The 18,391-nt window shown below is 43.7% G+C and overlaps 1 protein-coding gene across 3 annotated transcripts in view; it reads right to left on the reverse strand.

The window, feature by feature from the left end:
• Positions 1 to 12,928, reverse strand: part of LOC308472616 (zinc finger protein 318-like) — a 27,446-nt gene extending 14,518 nt beyond the window's left edge. For 2 of the 3 annotated variants that reach the window (XR_013983598.1, XM_080997676.1), the window contains exons 1-4: positions 12,595 to 12,928; positions 10,198 to 10,391; positions 5,212 to 5,764; positions 1,033 to 2,442 (exon numbers count right to left, since the gene is read on the reverse strand). Coding sequence is in view for 2 of the 3 variants with exons in the window: in XM_080997676.1 (XP_080853802.1) it covers positions 1,033 to 2,442; positions 5,212 to 5,764; positions 10,198 to 10,391; positions 12,595 to 12,804 (2,367 nt within the window). In the remaining variant the exon portion in view is untranslated. The remainder of the gene's footprint in view (positions 1 to 1,032; positions 2,443 to 5,211; positions 5,765 to 10,197; positions 10,392 to 12,594) is intronic. The other variant, XM_080997675.1, reaches the window with a different exon arrangement.
• Positions 12,929 to 18,391: the final 5,463 nt, after the last annotated feature.

Consider the following 18,391-nt stretch of genomic DNA (forward strand, 5'->3'; position numbering starts at 1 on the left):
TCCTGCTTTCTGAACAAAATGCGTTCCCAGGAAATAATTTGTTAGGCGTATGTTCACATAATGAGCTTATGATTTCCATTATTTCCTATGGGAACACTTCTATTTCGTAATTTGTTTGATCTCTCCCCCTCCCTCCCTGGTTTCTGCCCAAAAGGGCTGCTGCTGACCAGCAAAACATGAAGTAGGCAAACTCCATCTGTTTGGGTATCTGAATTTGCTGCTTGTGTAGTGAGGTTTGGGTATAATTCTTCGTGTTTGGCTGAGATTTCAGTTACCAAGTGTTCCAATAGCAGGACCTGCATGTAGATTGTATCCTTAAAGAGAGACTGTTTAAGACCTTAGGGTGAAGGGCAGGTAATAAACAACAACAACAATTAACAAGGTGTGTCTTGCCACAGTACCATAAAAACAGCCATTAGATAGCTCAATACATTAGAGGTACATCCTGTTCAAAAAAACTATACGTAATCCAATGTCAAATAAAAAGTGCAGAAAAAAGTTAAAATAAAATTGTATGTGCTTTGAACTTCTGTAAAACGGCAGACCTTAAATCCAAGAATGTAATCTTAAATAAGGAATCAATTCTGCACTTGGTTTCATATTTCATTATGTGTTAGGAAAATATGTGCAGTAGAAAAAGTATTACAGTGGTACCTTGGGTTAAGAACTTAATTCGTTCTGGAGGTCCATTCTTAACCTGAAACTGCTCTTAACCTGAGGTACCACTTTAGCTAATGGGGCCTCCCGCTGCCGCACAATTTCTGTTCTCATCCTGAAGCAAAGTTCTTAACCCGAGGTACTATTTCTGGGTTAGCGGAGTCTGTAACCTGAAGTCTGTAACCTGAAGTGTCTGTAACCCGATGTACCACTGTATATATTTTTAAACTACAGTATAAGGCATTCAGAAGTAAGTCTATAAGGATACTATCCACTTCTCAATAGTAGCAACTACATTGCTGCTATGTGGAAAAGGAAATGTGGTAGAAGGGGGGGGGAGGAAGATACACCTGCTTGTAAGATAAACATTCTCACCTTTTGTTTCTGAACAGCTCGATTTCTATCATCAGGTATTTTTTCCTTAGCGCCTTTGTGGGTAGGCTGAGGGAGCAATTTGGAATGAGGAGCAGAGAAAGGGGTTTGAACAATCATAGATGTCTTTCTTTGGATACCACAAGTCCTTCGTGTTGTGGAAATTGTCTGAATAACTTTGACGTTGGAAACTGAATGATTTGGTGGCACTGTTGGAGTACCATACTCAGGTGCATTTGGAAATTCAGGACCAGCCTGCTGGGGAGGAGCATACGTGGCCCAGCCAGAAGCTGCATAAGTGAAATACTGTCCATATGGATTATAGCCAGGAGGGGGCATTGTGGGAGGTGGATAGTTTTGTGGCAGGTGAGTTGCACCGAATGGTAAATAGAATGGAACACTATACTGGGGATATATGGGAGCAGGAAACATATGAGGAAGACAAGGTGGGGCAGATGGAATTGGAGATGCCATGGGAACAGCTTGCTCTTGTGGGAAATGATAATCTTGCCTTACAATTTTGCTTTCAGTGTGCTTAGAATGTGAATCAGGAGACATCTCTTTAGATGGTGGGAAATAATCAGGAGAGGGAGAGTGGTTCCACCTTGACTCTGAAGAATGAGTGTCACTTTTACTGCAGTGCCTTTCCTTAGACTCCCTAGATTCTTTCCTAGGTTTATGAGAAGCCACTGAACGACGATCAGGAGAACGAGATGCTTTCTTCCCATGGAGGCGTTCCTGAGTGCGGGCAGCAAGCTTACCAATTTCAGCCACCCCAATGTCAAGACCAATAGTTTTGAGCAAGTCATAAATTTTCTCATGCTCTGGTCTGGATTCTTCTAAAGTGTCTGATTTTACAGACAGACTAGCAGGAGGAGAGTTTATTTTCTTCCTTCCATGTTCTTTATCACCACTCAATGTTATCCTTTGAATAAAAATTGAGTCATCCCCATTATCACCATAAAGAAACTTCTCTTCAGCCTCAACATCATCAAGGAGGCTGTTCCTTCTCTTTTCTTGAGTGCTGGTAGAATCTGTTTTCATACTCAGAATGTGTGAAAAGCTATTCCCATCCTGGCTGGCTCTTTCATGGGGAAGCAAGAAGTAACTGTACTGGTCTTCTGGCTCTGATGTGGACTCATGACACTCTCTCCGATTCACAAAGCTCCCAAAATTCTGTTTATAATGGGAAATGTTTTCTTTTTGGCCAGAATGCAGCTTCCAATTATGCACATTGCCTTCAGATGTTATATTTGCAGGTTCTACATCTGCATTTTTATTGAACTGTTTGAGGAATTTCACCTCCTCAGTTGAAAAAGGAGCAATGCTGTTGGTTCTCTGGGGAAAAGGAGGATCATCTGAAAGAAGAGGGGGCTCTTTGAGAGAGGCAGAACTGCTAGAAAAGACTTCAGGCTAAAAAGAAAGAAATTGCCATTTGTTACTACATTTTGCAAGGATGCTAATCACTTTCCCAATCTATTAAGACAGACATAACTTTAATATAAAGGGTTTATATTCAGTAGTTCATAACACTAACTGAAAACTGTAAGACAAAGATAAAAAATGGAATTGAAAGAGACAAAATAGTTCGAAAATACCACGCTGTTACATCTGCATAAGATGGCCATTTTGATTAGGAATGGGCCATACTTTAAGAACGTGAGAACAGTCTGCTGGATCCAGCCAGTGGCCCACCTAGCCCAGAATCCTGTTCTCATAGTGGCCAACTAGAAGCCCAAGGGAAGCCCACAAGCAAGAGCTGAGAGCAACAGCCCTCTGCCCACCTGCAGTTTCCAGCAACTGGTATTCTGAAGCATACCACCTCCAACACAACAGTGAAGGCAGAGCATATCCATCAGGGTTAGCAGCCACTGATAGCCATAACCTCTGTGAATTTGCCAGTCCTCTTTTAAAGCCACCCAAGTTAGCGGCCATTACTGCCTCTTGTGGGCAGAAATTCCACAGTTAAACTATGTGCAGTGTGAAGAAGTACTTCCTTTTGTCTGTCTTGAATCTTCCAACATTCAGCTTCCTTGGATGTCCACAAGTTCTAGTATTATGAGAAAGAGAAAACTTTTCTCTAGCTACTTTCTCCATGCTGTGCATAATTTTATGCACTTTTGTCATGTCACTTTCACTGCCCACAATCAACACTCCTGCCTGATCGTCTTTAATAGGGCACTGGAAGAGAAAGTGACCGTTTATCCCCCACTAAAGGCCAACCCTGGCTTGCAACACTGCTCTAATGAGCTATAAAACTGCCAGTCCAGCGAGGTAAGATTTGTCAGCTTGATACCTTATAACAGCTGTGCAATTCTTGCCCCTACTCAAGCCAACCCTCGTTCACAGTGAGGGCAATGAGAGGGCTTTGTTTGCCCTGAATAACACTGTCATTTAGCCAAAGCTGAGGGGCTATGCAGTACCCTGAGAATCATTCTGCGATGCCTGGTTTGCTGAGATTACACAGCAATAATAGAGAAGAAAAACCATGTCAAATGAGTAACTGAGGAGCAACACAGTGGCAGTGGACAGGGACAAACATATGTAAAACAATACCTTTGGAGATTTGAAATCAACATTTTCCACCAAACCCAAAGTGTTTTTGCACCAAAACATTCACAAGCAAGCATTATGTGCAGCTCTGGTTATGGCGGCTACAAAAAGATAATTCCCAAAGGCATATTGTTACTATTATCAGAAACGAACTGATTTTTTCATTTGCTGAAACCCTGAGACAGAGAGAGCAGGATGCCAAAAAGGTACTTGCCACATCATAGTTGGCACGGTTTTGAAAAGCATTATTTATTTACAATATTTAGTACTGGAACCACCTGCCAAGGTGCTCTCTCCACAGCTACACAACAGAAAAACAATCCAGTCATGATAGTATGAAATGTCACCTGTTCAGAGCATTCCATACCAATCTGAGAGAATGTCTGCAGTCCAATCCAACTAGGTAATTCTAGTATTAAGATTCTTGTATTAGGTTCAAGCGGGTTAAAAAAATGCACAACATGGTAAACGTACTGCATAAATTGCCAACTCTTCAATTTCAGCCTACACACAGATGTGAATAATAGTACCCTTATTTTGTTTACATTCAACCCATTGCAAGTACCATTAAATGGTTCAAAACAAATCCCAGATGTACCATTCCAAAAACCACCTTAATTTGGTGGTCTTGACTATTCTGATTTTTCTACTGTTGAGGTAAAAAACCCCTTCATGTCCAGATTAATAATAATAACAATAACAATAATAATTTATTATTTGTATCTCAGCCACTCTGGGCATCTTCCAGCATATATATAGAAACATAGTAAAACATTAAACCTAAAAAAGCTTCCCTATACAGGGCTGCCTTCAGATGTCAAGGTGTTAAAACATTTCTGGCACCTTGCCGCAGGTTCTATCTATAGGAGAAAAACATTACACGTATACAAGTGGGAGGCTCTTCTATGTGATAGCATCACAGCTACAGAATGTACTGCCAACGATAGTGAATCTGGTGCTCGAACCAGGTAAAAATATTTTTGTCACCCAGCCACTGCAAATTGTTATATTATCTAGCTGAATAGTTCTGCCATTCTCAACTTTATTGTATTCTCGGTTGTTTTAGATTGTAGTACAGGTGGTGATCACCTTGCACCTGTCTACCTGACATGTGACCACCAAGACATGCACTGCTTTCAGCTTTGGAAGGGAGCAAAATGGGCTTACGCACAATTGCTGACATGCACAATGACCTGGAAAGCAGCCCCCACATTAACAGGGAATCGCCTGTATTTAAATTCCTATGTATACTACCTGGAAATCTGTTTCTGGAAAGCTTAGGAGTTTTTTTAGTAAGTAAAGATTTTGATTGTGTGTGAATTTTAAAGCTATATGAATAAGCTGAATGAAAACTTTTGAAAAGTAGAATTGCTCATGAAGTGGGATGCTCTAAATACCAAAACTAGTAAAATGTCCTCATTCCAAGAAAAATGGGATCCAATATGCTGATTATTCTACAAGTTATACCAAACAAACTCCACAACTGTGAGGGAAGCCTGGATATTATTCTGAGGGTATTTGTTCCAGAATTAACAGAGATTAAGTTAAATAATAAAATTTAAAATTCAATAAAAGAGCAGTAAAAAGTGTAAAGGACAGTTTAACCAGAGAGAGAAATACATGCCAAACCTGCACCGAAGGATCATCCCTGTGTTTCTTCAGAATAGATTTTTTGGGCATTGCTGTTATTTCATTAGGTCTATAAATATATTTATGTTCAGGGTCTTGACTGCAATTTCTGCTCAGCTCCTCCTCTTTGCTTTTTCTCCCAGCGTATTCAAGTACACGTAAATCCACATCGTGAAATGGCAGGCTTGGGCTCTTACTAGGATCTTGTTTGCAGAAGTTCCACGTCCCAGACAAGAAATCCTCAGGCTCTATGTCTATCTTAAGCAGTCTGTCATCTCTGTCATGTTTAGGAAGTTCTAGGTCTTGCCCTGTATCCTCTGATGGCTTCCCAAGTAGCATTCTATACCTTTCCGTTTCCCTTGGGAGATATTGTAGATGGTTATAGCTGGTGCTATAGTCAGATTGATGGAGGAAATCATCTCTAAAGCGATAATCCTCATCTTGTCCTGTATTGAAAGGTGAAGAAGGAGTTTCCTTGCTCAAGGAATACCGCTCAATGCTTTGAGGGCGTGGAAGGCCACTGCTAAATATTGGACCATCAGCCAAGTCATCCCTAATAAGAGAGGTACAGAACAAAATCAGCAACTTGGAATAACCCCCCCTGAACTCCAGCTGGCATAAAGTGCCCTTTGTATGACAACTCAATACTTCTTGCCTTGAACCCAAGATGGCTGGTTCTGAAGATTTTATATACTCAGCAATAACTTCACCCCTTGACAGTCCAAACTATGCTGCAGTGAGCGAAATAATTCATTTCAGAAGTCTTGTTATTTATGAGCATAGGAGACATGCAACAGGAACAGAAGGAACAGAAGCCCAAACTTGAGAGCACTCAGGTTCCAGTTTGTCTATTTATCTTACACAAAAGGCCTGCATACTTCAATTATTTTATGGTGGATTTGAACAACACACATTTAGGGTTGTGTTTCGCTTTTTTAGATGGTCTCATAAAAAAAAAAAGAACACAAATGTCTTGCTGGCTATCTAGGGGGAAAGTAAGCAGCTGAACATTTTGGTATGTTTTACAGTAGTAGAATTCCCCCTTTCATCAGCAACAATATTGTAGTTCCAAATTCAGCAAAGTTTCTCACCCTCCACTCCTCAAATAATTTCCTTCACATACTGTTTTCTGCATGTTACTTTAGCAAAAAAACAAAACAAAAAAAACCTCTCAGAATTACTACTGAAAATAACTTCCATGCATGTTTTTAAATGAGGATTGCTGAAAGCACTGAACCTAAATACATGTGTTCATCACACTCAGCCTGCTGAACGCTTTCCCAACAATAATTGTGAAGAGATCTTCATGCACCTAACATGTCAAAAACAGTATGAAGCAAAATATCAAAATATGGAAGACAACTTCCTTATCAGTTCAAAGCAGTGTTCAAAATTAGCCAGGCACCAGGCGCATTTTGCCCCTGGCTTTTGACCACTTGCAACCAAGTGAAGATGCCTGGGCACCAGGATGGCACCCGACATCACCATCTGGGGATCATTGGATCTGGACTGTTTTCACACACTAATATCCCACTAATACCCTGTAAAATTTTATCAGTTACATTTTATCTGCACAATCGGAATGAATTTCTGGAACCAAATTGCTTTTTCTGTGCAGCCTGAGCAGGAACAGTCACCATTAAGAAAAAGAGGTAAATTTAGGTCAATATATATGTATGTGGACTATCCCTGGATCAAGTGACTTTTCTTCTTCCAGTTCTCAAAGCTCTTAACATAGCTCAAGGTAGTCAGAAGTTTAACTCAGAATCAATCATGGACAGTCCATCATTTGAAAACTAAGACTGGAGCTGTCTTGCCCCAAAATGGAAACTAGGCATTCCATTTTGACGACAGCAACCTTGGTTTAAGGAACCATTTGGGAACCTAGAATATATAACTAATTTTCTAATACTGCAGGAGAATAAGATCTATAATGGGAAACTGGATTCAGCTGAAAAAAATTGTCCATCAAGACACAGACCTATACCAGCTCAAGCTATTATAAGCACTTAAAAAAGGGGGGCGGGGGCGGCTCATAGGATCAAGCTATCAGTTGAAAAAAAGTTATACCGTATTTTTCGCTCTATAGGACGCACTTTTTCCCCTTCAAAAATGAAGGGGAAATGTGTGTGCGTCCTATGGAGCGAAGAAGCCATAGCCCCGCGACCCTCTCCCGGCTGAAGAGGTGACGGGCGGCTATGGCAGGAGCCTCTTTAGCTGCGCACCACCACTCCAGCCGGGACAGCGCGCACGGGGCTAAAGAAGCCCCCCGCGACCCTCTCCCAGCTGGAGAGGTGACGCGCGGCTATGGCAGCAGCCTCTTCGCTGCACGCCTTTCCGCTGCTCCCCGACCTGCTCTTTGGGGCTGCTGGTGGGCTTCCCCCCCGCCAGCCCCAAAGAGCAGGTCGAAAGGAACCTGAAGCCTGGAGAGCGAGAGGGGTGGTGCGCACCGACCCCTCTCGCTCTCCAGGCTTCCGAGGTAGCCGCCTGAAGGCGACTGAACCTTAAACGGCACCTTGTTTTAGAGGGGGAAAACAAGAGGGGGGAAATTCTCTCCCTCTCTGCGCAGCACCTCCTCCCGCTTCGCTGAAGGGGCACTGGGCAGAGAGGGGGAGAATTTTTTTTCCTTGTTCTCCCCCCTCTAAAACAAGGTGCGTCCTATAGTGCGAAAAATACGGTAATTTGCATTGTTCTTATCACCACGACAGAGTTAAAATCACTTTAACAGTACGCTGTTAGCAGAGACACTGAGCAATGTGCCCAGCAATAAAATACTGGCCAAAGTTTATTGAACAAACCAAACTCCAGCACAGGGCTGTCTTAAGCATATGCGGCGCAGGGGTGCAAAGATCCGCCCGGCGCCCGCCCACAAAGTTGCCCAGAGTTGTTAACCTTTTTTGGGGGGAACCCCAAAGTTGCTGACCTTTTTAAAGGAAAGGTTCCCCAGAGTTGTCAGGCACCTGGTTGGCAAAAAGAGGCGAAGCCGCTCACTCTCTTTCTCTCTCGCAGGGAGCTGCCGCCAGCGCACTTCGAGTCCCAAAGTTGGACCAAAGTGGAGAAACGCACAGGAAAGGTGAGCGGCGGCAACCCTTTGGCCCACCTGTCCCTTCTACCACCCAGGGCAGCATGAGGAGGGGCTGCTTGCCTGCTGCTGCTGCTTCCAGCGTCGGAGGAGTGAAGGGACGGCACTAAAGCAGAGGTGGGAAAGGCGTGCTGAGGAGGCAGCTTGCGCATGGGCCCGCTGCACTCTGAGAGAATGCCGCTTGCCGGCTTTTCTGCTCGCTGCTGTTGCTGCCGCCTCTTGTCCTCCTCCTCCTTGCTGGGCGCGTGTCTGTCTGCTTGCCCACCCGCCTGCTTGCTTGCTCTCTGGCTCCCAGAAGAGCTCATTGCAGCGCTCCGACCGATGGGCGGGCTCTTCCCGGACTCAACTCTCGAGCCCCTGACTCTCAGCCTGGCGCCCCTGAGGGCCTGGCACCTGGGTGCCTCGCAACCCTAGCGCCTATGGGTAAGACAGCCCTGCCCAGCAGAAAGAAATAAGTTTTGCCTTTTGACAGGCCTTGTTGACAGCATCTTAGATTCAATGAAACACCCACAAGAAAATTCACTCACAGCTAGACAGCTTACCAGAGCAGCTACTATCCCAGTAAAGATCATGCCACCCTCCCTGGTCGCAACTTACCCCCTCTTGTCTAGATGGCTGACCTACAACATAATTAACCCTTAAATTACACACTGAATGATCTCTGCTGTTATACTTCCATATTCTACATACTAACAGCAAACTAATAAGGAATCCTTCTGTAGCCAAAATGACCGCCCAAACATTAAGAGCGGGCTATATTTTGGCTCAGGGAAAACCCAAGATTTGCAGATGCACAAAAAATATTTTCAAAAACTCTAAGGAGAGACATAAGGAAATAACCAGCCCAAGGAAAACTGAGTAAGCTCTGTCAACATGGAATATTGGGCAAGTGTTGGGGGCAAAAGCACAGGACACTGGTGGGGGTGCAAAGAGGAATGGAATGGAATAACTGAGAGAACCCTGATCAGCAGCACTCTATGTGGCAACATTTTCTTGTGGGTCCAATTTGGGTCTTCCTTATTCTAGTGTTGATATAGCTTTAACACTTTCACACTGAACAATGAAATTTCCCTGTTGCTTCTACTTCTAGAAGTGGCTCTAGAAGTAAAAGCAACAGGGAAGTTTCATTGTTCAGTGTGAAAGTGTTTTACAACTTCTGTCATTCATGCAATTATCTTTCCTAAATATACCCTTTTTCATGTACATGTCTGCGTATATAACCCTATTCCAAATAGAAACCTGCTGTTGGGGATCTGCAGAATAAATTTCACCCCTATAAATGGATTAGGAAAACAGGATGTTTGGGCAGCGAAAGCAAATTATAATATAGATCTTCACACAGTTTCTGTACCTGCAGGAACATGTGAGTTTAAAATAGCAGCTAAATTGTCATGAGGTGACAAGAAATTTACTAAAAGGGTGTTTCATCATTTTGTTTTTCAACTGGGGTTCATTTTTAGAAAAGAAGCTGTTTCAGTTCCACATCTACTCTCACGGCTTCCTCAGAATCCACTGAAGACAAAACTGTCAGAAAAATTCAAAGAAGTAGATGTAAAAACTAATGATTTCAATCAAACAAAAGGTTTTCAAAACTGAACTATGTACTTTTTATCCATCTCCATCCTGCTCTTATTTATAAAAAGGCTGTATGAAATTAAACGGAGACATGTTTTCAATACCTCTCTTTAATTCCTAACATTTTAAATCCATACCAAGGGAGGTATTAAAAATATGTCAATGAGAGTTAAATATGTCTGTCCTATATGTGAGATTCCCAACATGTCCTATACATTTCCCACAATGTCTTACAGTCAGGTTGTGGGGTTTTATATTACCCATGGGACAAGTACCAAGAAAGATAACCAAGGTTAATTATGAGAGACTGGCATTCAGAGAAGCCTTACCTGTTCCCATCACTCAAACTTGGAGAGCGTTTGTCTGGAGAGTGAGAACGCTTGCCCGGAGAGTGAGAACGCTTGCCCGGAGAGTGAGAACGCTTGCCCGGAGAGTGAGAGCGCTTGCCCGGAGAGTGAGAGCGCTTGCCCGGAGAGTGAGAGCGCTTGCCCGGAGAGTGAGAGCGCTTGCCTGGAGAGCGTCTCTACAATTAAAATAACAAAACATCAGAATTCTCATAGCCAAGTAAGTTACTATGAGGCAGGGGGTTCATGATGCTATTTAAGAAATAAGCCAATATTAATGCAGTATGCAAATTTTACTACAATTGATGTGGATTTGAAAAACACTACATGCACCTAATGTTTATAATGTGCAGTGAAGACATCTGATAATATGTACACCAACAATGTAATGAGAAAATGCAGCTAAATTGACAACTGTACCATTTAGAAGAATAGGAAGCCTCCCAATTTATTGCTAGTGACATAGACCACCAAAAAACCACTGTCCACCCCCATTTTTCACAGAAAAGCGGTCAATTCTAGGAATGTGTTGTTTCTTAAAATTAATTAGTAATGGAACAGGGGGATAGTCCATCAGTCGAACAGGGCACTTCCAAGTTCTAATAGACATTTTTAGATAGGTGAACTTATCTCTTGGAAGCATTTATCTCCTCAATCTGCTTCCTCCTGCTATCTAGATAATCAAATCTCAGTTTATTAAGCCAAGATATGTGCAGAGTCACAAATCCACATGCAGCTTGCTCAGCTCCGTTCCTAAAGCCAGGCATCAAAACTAACAGCAGTGTACTGTTACATCCAAACACTGGCTTCCAAACAAGACAGGAACTGGAAGCAAATTTTATTTCAATGGCTTCATTTTCTAGCCTCCTTAGAAGCCATTGCCCAGCTTTCCAATTATTTGTTAACAGAATAACTATGGTTTCCTGGCATGTTTCCCACTTGAACAAAGGGGACAGGGGACCAAAGAGATTGCATGTGAGTTCAGTAAATTTATGCACATCTCAGCTCATTAGGCCAAGATCTGATCATGCAAATGCAGCCTCTTTTCTTCTTCATCTCTCCCCCAGCCTTTAAGATCTTTAAGTATCTGGTTATTGACAAATATGAAAAGTGAAGGACAATCACTTCCAAAGGCTAATCTTCTCTGAAATTCACAGTTTGATCCTAAGCATGACTATCCATTAGCTGTGTTGATTTTGGTTGAAATAATTTTCAAGTAATCCAACCAGGTTTATGCGCTCAATATGCCTTAGCAGCCATCCTACTTTTCAAATTCATTCAACGATCCACGAACCTTTGGTAAAAATAAACCTAAGCTCCTCCCCACCACAAGGCAAGTCTACAGGTATTGCCTTAACCCGTTAAGGGTATTTTGTGTGCGGGCAAAAATCACCGGCCACTTTCCTTCATGTAGAAATGAAGGAAAGAAAGGAGCGTGCAGCTCAACCTGAGACTGGTCTACTCAGAAGTCTTACTAAATCCAAGGTGATTTCCTCTCAGATGTAGGATACACAGGGCTGTTGCACATTTCATGTTTCTCTACTTTGAGGCAAAGCTTCCCCTCCAGCTGTCATTAAGCCTTTCAACCTCCTTCGCATCACCACAGAGCAAAGGTTGGGCTCACGGGTAAGACTGCTTAGGGATGCTCAAAGTTGCTGGGCGCACGCCCAGAAATGTGGGCCATGATGTTATATAACTAAGTTGGGGGCAGGAAAACGGCTGGCTATTCCGGTAAGTGGCAGTTAGGTGCGAGAGATGGGGGATGCTCCTTGGGGAAGGTACAGTGGTACCTCGGGTTAAGTACTTAATTCGTTTCGGAGGTCCGTTCTTAACCTGAAGCATCACTTTAGCTAATGGGGCCTCCTGCTGCCACCGTAGCACAATTTTTGTTCTCATCCTGAAGCAAAGTTCTTAACCTGAAGCACTATTTCTGGGTTAGCGGAGTCTGTAACCTGAAGCGTATGGAACTTGAAGCGTATGTAACCCGAGATACCACTGTACTGAGGTGAGCGGGCGGCCGTTACCCCTGGACGCTGGGGAGGCGGAAGAAGAGGAGTTTGGGTTTGATATCCCGCTTTATCACTACCAGAAGGAGTCTCAAAGCGGCTAACATTCTCCTTTCCCCTCCTCCCCCACAACAAACACTCTGTGAGGTGAGTGGGGCTGAGAGGCTTCAAAGAAGTGTGACTGGCCCAAGGTCACCCAGCAGCTGCATGTGGAGGAGCGGAGACTCGAACCCGGCTCCCCAGATTACGAGTCTATTGCTCTTAACTACTACACCACACTGCCTCTCGGAGGCGTCTTAAATTCGCTGAGGCCGGGCCAATTCCCCAACCCGCAACCCCCTCAGCCTCCGCCACCGCCGCCACGGGCAGAGCGTACCCGACTACTGCGGCGCGAAGGCGGCGACCGGCGCGAAGAGCGTCCGCTGGAGGGCGAGCGGTGCCGGCGGCGGCTCCGCGGAGACCGGGAGCGCGAGCGCGAGCGCGAGCGGTGCGAGCTGCGGCCTCGAGCCGAACTGGAGCTGGATGCGCTGGTTTTGGACCGGCTGGAAGACGGCTTGCTCGAACGGCTGCTGCTGGAGCGGTGCATCACGACAAGAGCAGCGCCTCCGCCGCCGCCAAGGCCGCTCTCGCCAGCTCCCTTCCCAGCCCCCACCCCCCGCTCTGCGCACGCATCAACTGCCCCCGCTCCTCGCGCGCGCACGTAGCACCGGACGAAAACGCAGGTCGCGCGGGGCTGGGCGGGCGGGCCGGGAAGACGCTTCCTTCCGACGTCCTTACAAAATGGCGGAGGCGGAACTCGAGTCACGTGGCCTTTGCGCCTGTCCGGGTCTGTAAGGCATTCTCCCAGACGCTAGAGGCCGCTGGTGGGGAAAAATATGTATCAGTGGGCTCCGTCCGGCCTGGTAACTCAGAATTCATAGAGAGAGAAAACGTGTAGAGCAATATACCCTGAGTTTCCCGTTCTCCTTTTGATGTGTTCTGTATTCAGCCGTGGTCTGCGAGAATTTCAGCTGATTCAGAACACGGGCTTCCTCTGGCTCTCGTGTCATTTGATCACTGATCTGTATATAGGCGGATTTCTGAGGAAAGGCGCAAGAAAGCAGGGGGCTTGCAATGTTTAGTTGGCTGACCAAAAAAGGCGGTCCCCCAATTAATCAGTCCTCAGATGTAAAATCATAAAAATCGTAATGAAAACTAAATTGTCGAAAATATGCAAACAGAAAGTATCATTTTAAAATGATAATAAGGGGGGGGGATGACTCTTCTAATCCGATTATAGGAAGGTGCCCTATTGCAGCTCAGAATATTTGTCCATTTAGTTCAGCGTTGTCCACTCTGACAGCAGCTCTCAAGGTCTTGGACAGAGATATTTCACATTCCCTGCTAGATTTCTGCTTGACATCCTGGAAAGATGCTGCCCCACCAGCTCTGATTCATTGTCATTGTACACCAAGTGTGATAGCTTTTTGTTCCCCTTGTTCTTATTCATATACTGATTTAAGATTTGACTGATTAAAATTCATATTATTAACCAACTGCTGTTTTAAACCTTTTCATTGTGCTGTTGTAATGGTCTTATTTTTATTACATATTTTAATTGTGAATGTTTATCTTATTGCCTTAATTAACTTGTTTTATTATATATTTTAATTATGTATCATTGGTTTTATACTTATAAACCAGTAAGAGGCCATCTTGGAAATGAAGTAGTATATAAATTAATAATAATATTTATATAATCAGATTCATAAAATAGTATTCACCAAACAATGTTGGAAACCTAATACCTTAAATGTGTTTGTGTTTATTTCAGACATGATTTCCAAGCTGAATCGGAGTCTTTGATTTTGTATCTGGCAGAAATTTTGCAGTTGCAATTTTTGTACACCTGTTCTTGTTCTAAACTGTCAGGATGATGTGAATCATGCTCGCTTTCAAAACGGAATATGCATTTTCTGGATTCTGCATTTTCCGGAATCTGTTTTGTTTGCTGTGCATTTGACTAGGTGCTCCTTACATAATTACACACACTGAGATTATTCAATTCATTGTCCCAAACTTTTATCAAGGTGTCATCGGTCAGGTGCATACTGTGAAAAGATCTTTGGGGTGGGCATACTTTGTGAGCTTCTCTGAGAGCAAGAGTGAACAAGGGAGGTAGGTACTGAATAAGAAATATAGTACACGTTAGAAAGTTGCTAAGGGGCAGAAACTAATATGGAGGAGGGTCCATAGCTTGGTGGTAAGCACATGCTAGCAACCACTACGGCTCAAAGTAGATTAGTCTTTCCCAACCTGGTGCCCTCCAGAGGTTCTGAACCTTAATTCCCATCAGCCATAGTCAGCATGCACTGGCTGGGGCTGATGCAATTGTAGTCCGAAACCTCTTGAAGTCATTAGCTGGGGAAGTCTGGAGTAGACATTACTGGGTTCCATAGACAAATGCTGGGCTAGATGGTTCAGCAGCTTCCTATGTTCCTGTACAGTTGTAAACCCTATTTAACTGAATTTTGTCTGCAAGTAGTGCAGAAGCTCCTACTGTATAGAGAAGTAGGATGAGATAAGTGCAGTTTAATTGTTGCAATTGTTGGCTCAGGAGTTACCCACCTTGAGCCGTTCTGATACGGATAGATAAACAGAAAGGAATTTAAAACATTATGGTACTCTTTTGGTTTGAGTCTGCCATTGCCATATTAAACTTGAAATACGTTGAACGGTTGAACCTATTCTCTGGACCATCTGTCCAGAAGGAATGCAAAGTGCAATTGAGGACATGAATTATGCAGGGTGGTACCCCTGATCTATTAACTTAAGCTGCAGTGCTGTGCAGTTTGATAAATGGGATTCAAGCTGACTGGCTGTACACAGGAATGCACCCTTAAAGAGTACATGTTCCTGGAATAACTAACTTTATAGAAGCAAATATTGATATGAATTAACATAACTATGAAGACATTTAGATCTACACAAAGTCAGAACAAAACACATCAGAAGCAGGGCTTGCAGTGACACGCAAGTACAAGATTTATGCCTCTGACAAAAGGATAGCTACTCCAGTGAAATGATGTTTGGAAGTAGTAATGCAGGAAGTTGGCTGACAACTCTTCTGCTGCATTCAAGCACACCTTGGCAATATGTTAAAGTGCTTTTTTGGCAGATTCTCCCTCTGTTGATTCTTTGTAACTCGTTGGAAGGAAATGGAACCCAAGCATGAAAGTATGAAAGACACCAGTATTATAAACAGTGTAGTAGAGAAGTTTGAAATGGCCCTAGTTCAGTGGTAGAGCACATGTGTTGCATGCAAATGGTTTCAGATTCAGTTTCTGCTGTTTCACATGCAGAAAGAAAGAACTAAAAGTGCACCACTCAACTAGTTGAGCACCAGTGCAGCTTGCATGTACAAAGTTTCATGTATAAACACACATTTATGCAACATATTCTTAAGGGATAAAGCATGGATATATTGTGGGAAACAACAAGTTCATTTTACATATGGGAAACACTGGGAGAATTCACACTTGCGATAGGAAACATCATAGACAGGAAATACTTGGCCTTTCAGATGTTGCTGGACTCCAGCTCCCATTAGCACTAGCCAGCTTGGTTAATGGTCAGGAATAATGGGAACTGTAGTCCAACAACATTGGAGGGTCACACATTCCCTGTACTTGTTTTACATTTTTGTGTGTCTGTGTGTATGCATGCACACTTGTGATGTCCACTCTGGATCCTATCATCACTGCAATCTGCAGTGAAAATAGGCAGAGAGGCAGGAATCAGTAGGGGATGGAATTGTGTACAAACTGAAACCAATGGAGGTGCACTAGATCCGCTTGCAAAATCACCATCAGGAAGTACCCTTTAATGGAATGTTTGAAGTAATGTTTGGAATTCCACAATGTTTTTAAAGAGCAAGTAAGAGATTGTGTGTACGTAACCTGACATGTTCAACAGTGGGTGTTGCAGAATAATCAGGGAAGTTGCTGTGCAGCTGGAATCTGGAAGGAGCTTGGCAGAAGTAGATTCATGCCACGCCTCATGTTGAAAAAGGTGGGACCTGTGAAGAGGGGTTTTCCTTTCTGGGTTGAGAATGGTATGTGTATGGAGAACGGTGGTGTTTTCATAAAGAAATAAATATTTTCCTGTAACAAGATTATGATGCTTTTAAAAACATTAAAATTTTGCCTTTCCCCCTTAAGAATCATCACTCTTCTATCACCACTGCCTACTATTCCATGAACCCAGGACTCCTCTTCCCCCCCACCTTCCAAATGGATTTCTGGAAACATTGGATATCCATTTTGTCTGCAGGCTGTGCATCTCATCAGTTAATTTGCACAAAATATGCACTCTACAGGTAAAAGTGGCTAGGAACGTAGGAAGACCTTTGATGCATCAGGCCAAAAGTCTATCAAGTCCAGCACCTTGTTCTCACAGATACATACAGGAAGCCCATCAGCAAGACCGGCATGCAACAGCTCTTCTCGCTTTGTGTGTTACTTATTCTCTGAAGCTAGCAAACAATGAAGTCCTACAGCAAACTGGCATATTCAAAGGATGCTTTGCTTGTTTGCTTCATTGCACCCTCCCCTCTGCTCTGCCCCATCTACCGCCAGCTGTTTTTCTTCCCTTCTCCAGTCTCACTTTCTTTTCTGCCACTTCCTATGCTTGGAACAATCTCCCTTTGCCTGCTCCTTAACTTTGTACATTTCCCCTCAAATCCCAATTTCAGAAAGACTTGTTCTCAGCACTCCATAGGAAAGCCGCTTCTTACATGCTTTCAGAGCAAAAGTAAGGACATTAGTACTGGGTGCAGATTGCAGCACCTTTGCTCAGGACCTCAGCTAGGGGCGAGGATAGTGTTAGGCAGCTTTTTAGTAAAACCTGCAAGGATGAGCTTGAAAGCACGGAGGCAATAACTGGTGAAGTCTCAAAAAACCTGGGGAAGGGAGGGCAGGATTCCTAGGATGGATGACACTGCCTGATACAGCTTCTTTGCCTGTCCCACATCTAACAGAAGGAAAATAAAGCATGCAAAAAGGTTGAGGTAATTTTGCAGGGTATGGACAGGTTACAGAAACCAGCTTTCTCTTGACGCAGTTTCAACTTCACCGTGTTACTTGATGCAATTCTCACTTGCGGCACTTCCGGGCTGTTGGTATTTCCAGGTGGGATTCAACCACATACTGGCAAATTCAGGTTGCACAGCTAGAGTTGACGTGGAGGTCTTGCACAACTATTTTCCCCAAAGGCTGGACTTTTTCATAGAATCATAGAGTTGGAAGAGACCACAAGGGCCATCGAGTCCAACCCCCTGCCAAGCAGGAAACACCATCAGAGCACTCCTGACATATGGTTGTCAAGCCTCTGCTTAAAGACCTCCAAAGAAGGAGACTCCACCACACTCCTTGGCAGCAAATTCCACTGTTGAACAGCTCTGTCAGGAAGTTCTTCCTAATGTTTAGGTGGAATCTTCTTTCTTGTAGTTTGGATCCATTGCTCCGTGTCCGCTTCTCTGGAGCAGCAGAAAACAACCTTTCTCCCTCCTCTATGTGACATCCTTTTATATATTTGAACATGGCTATCATATCACCCCTTAACCTCCTCTTCTCCAGGCTAAAACTGCCCAGCTCCCTTAGCCGTTCCTCATAAGGCATAGTTTCCAGGCCTTTGACCATTTTGGTTGCCCTCCTCTGGACACGTTCCAGTTTGTCAGTGTCCTTCTTGAACTGTGGTGCCCAGAACTGGACACAGTACTCCAGGTGAGGTCTGACCAAAGCAGAATACAGTGGCACTATTACTTCCCTTGATCTAGATGCTATACTCCTATTGATGCAGCCCAGAATTGCATTGGCTTTTTTAGCTGCCGCGTCACACTGTTGGCTCATGTCAAGTTTGTGGTCAACCAAGACTCCTAGATCCTTTTCACATGTACTGCTCTCAAGCCAGGTGTCCCCCATCTTGTATTTGTGCCTCTCATTTTTTTTGCCCAAGTGCAATACTTTACATTTCTCCCTGTTAAAATTCATCTTGTTTGTTTTGGCCCAGTTCTCTAATCTGTCAAGGTCGTTTTGAAGTGTGATCCTGTCCTCTGGGGTGTTAGCCACCCCTCCCAGTTTGGTGTCATCTGCAAATTTGATCAGGATGCCCTTGAGTCCATCATCCAAGTCGTT

The sequence above is a fragment of the Podarcis pityusensis genome (assembly GCF_964106645.2).
Source record: "Podarcis pityusensis genome assembly, chromosome: 3".
NCBI lineage: Eukaryota > Metazoa > Chordata > Lepidosauria > Squamata > Lacertidae > Podarcis > Podarcis pityusensis.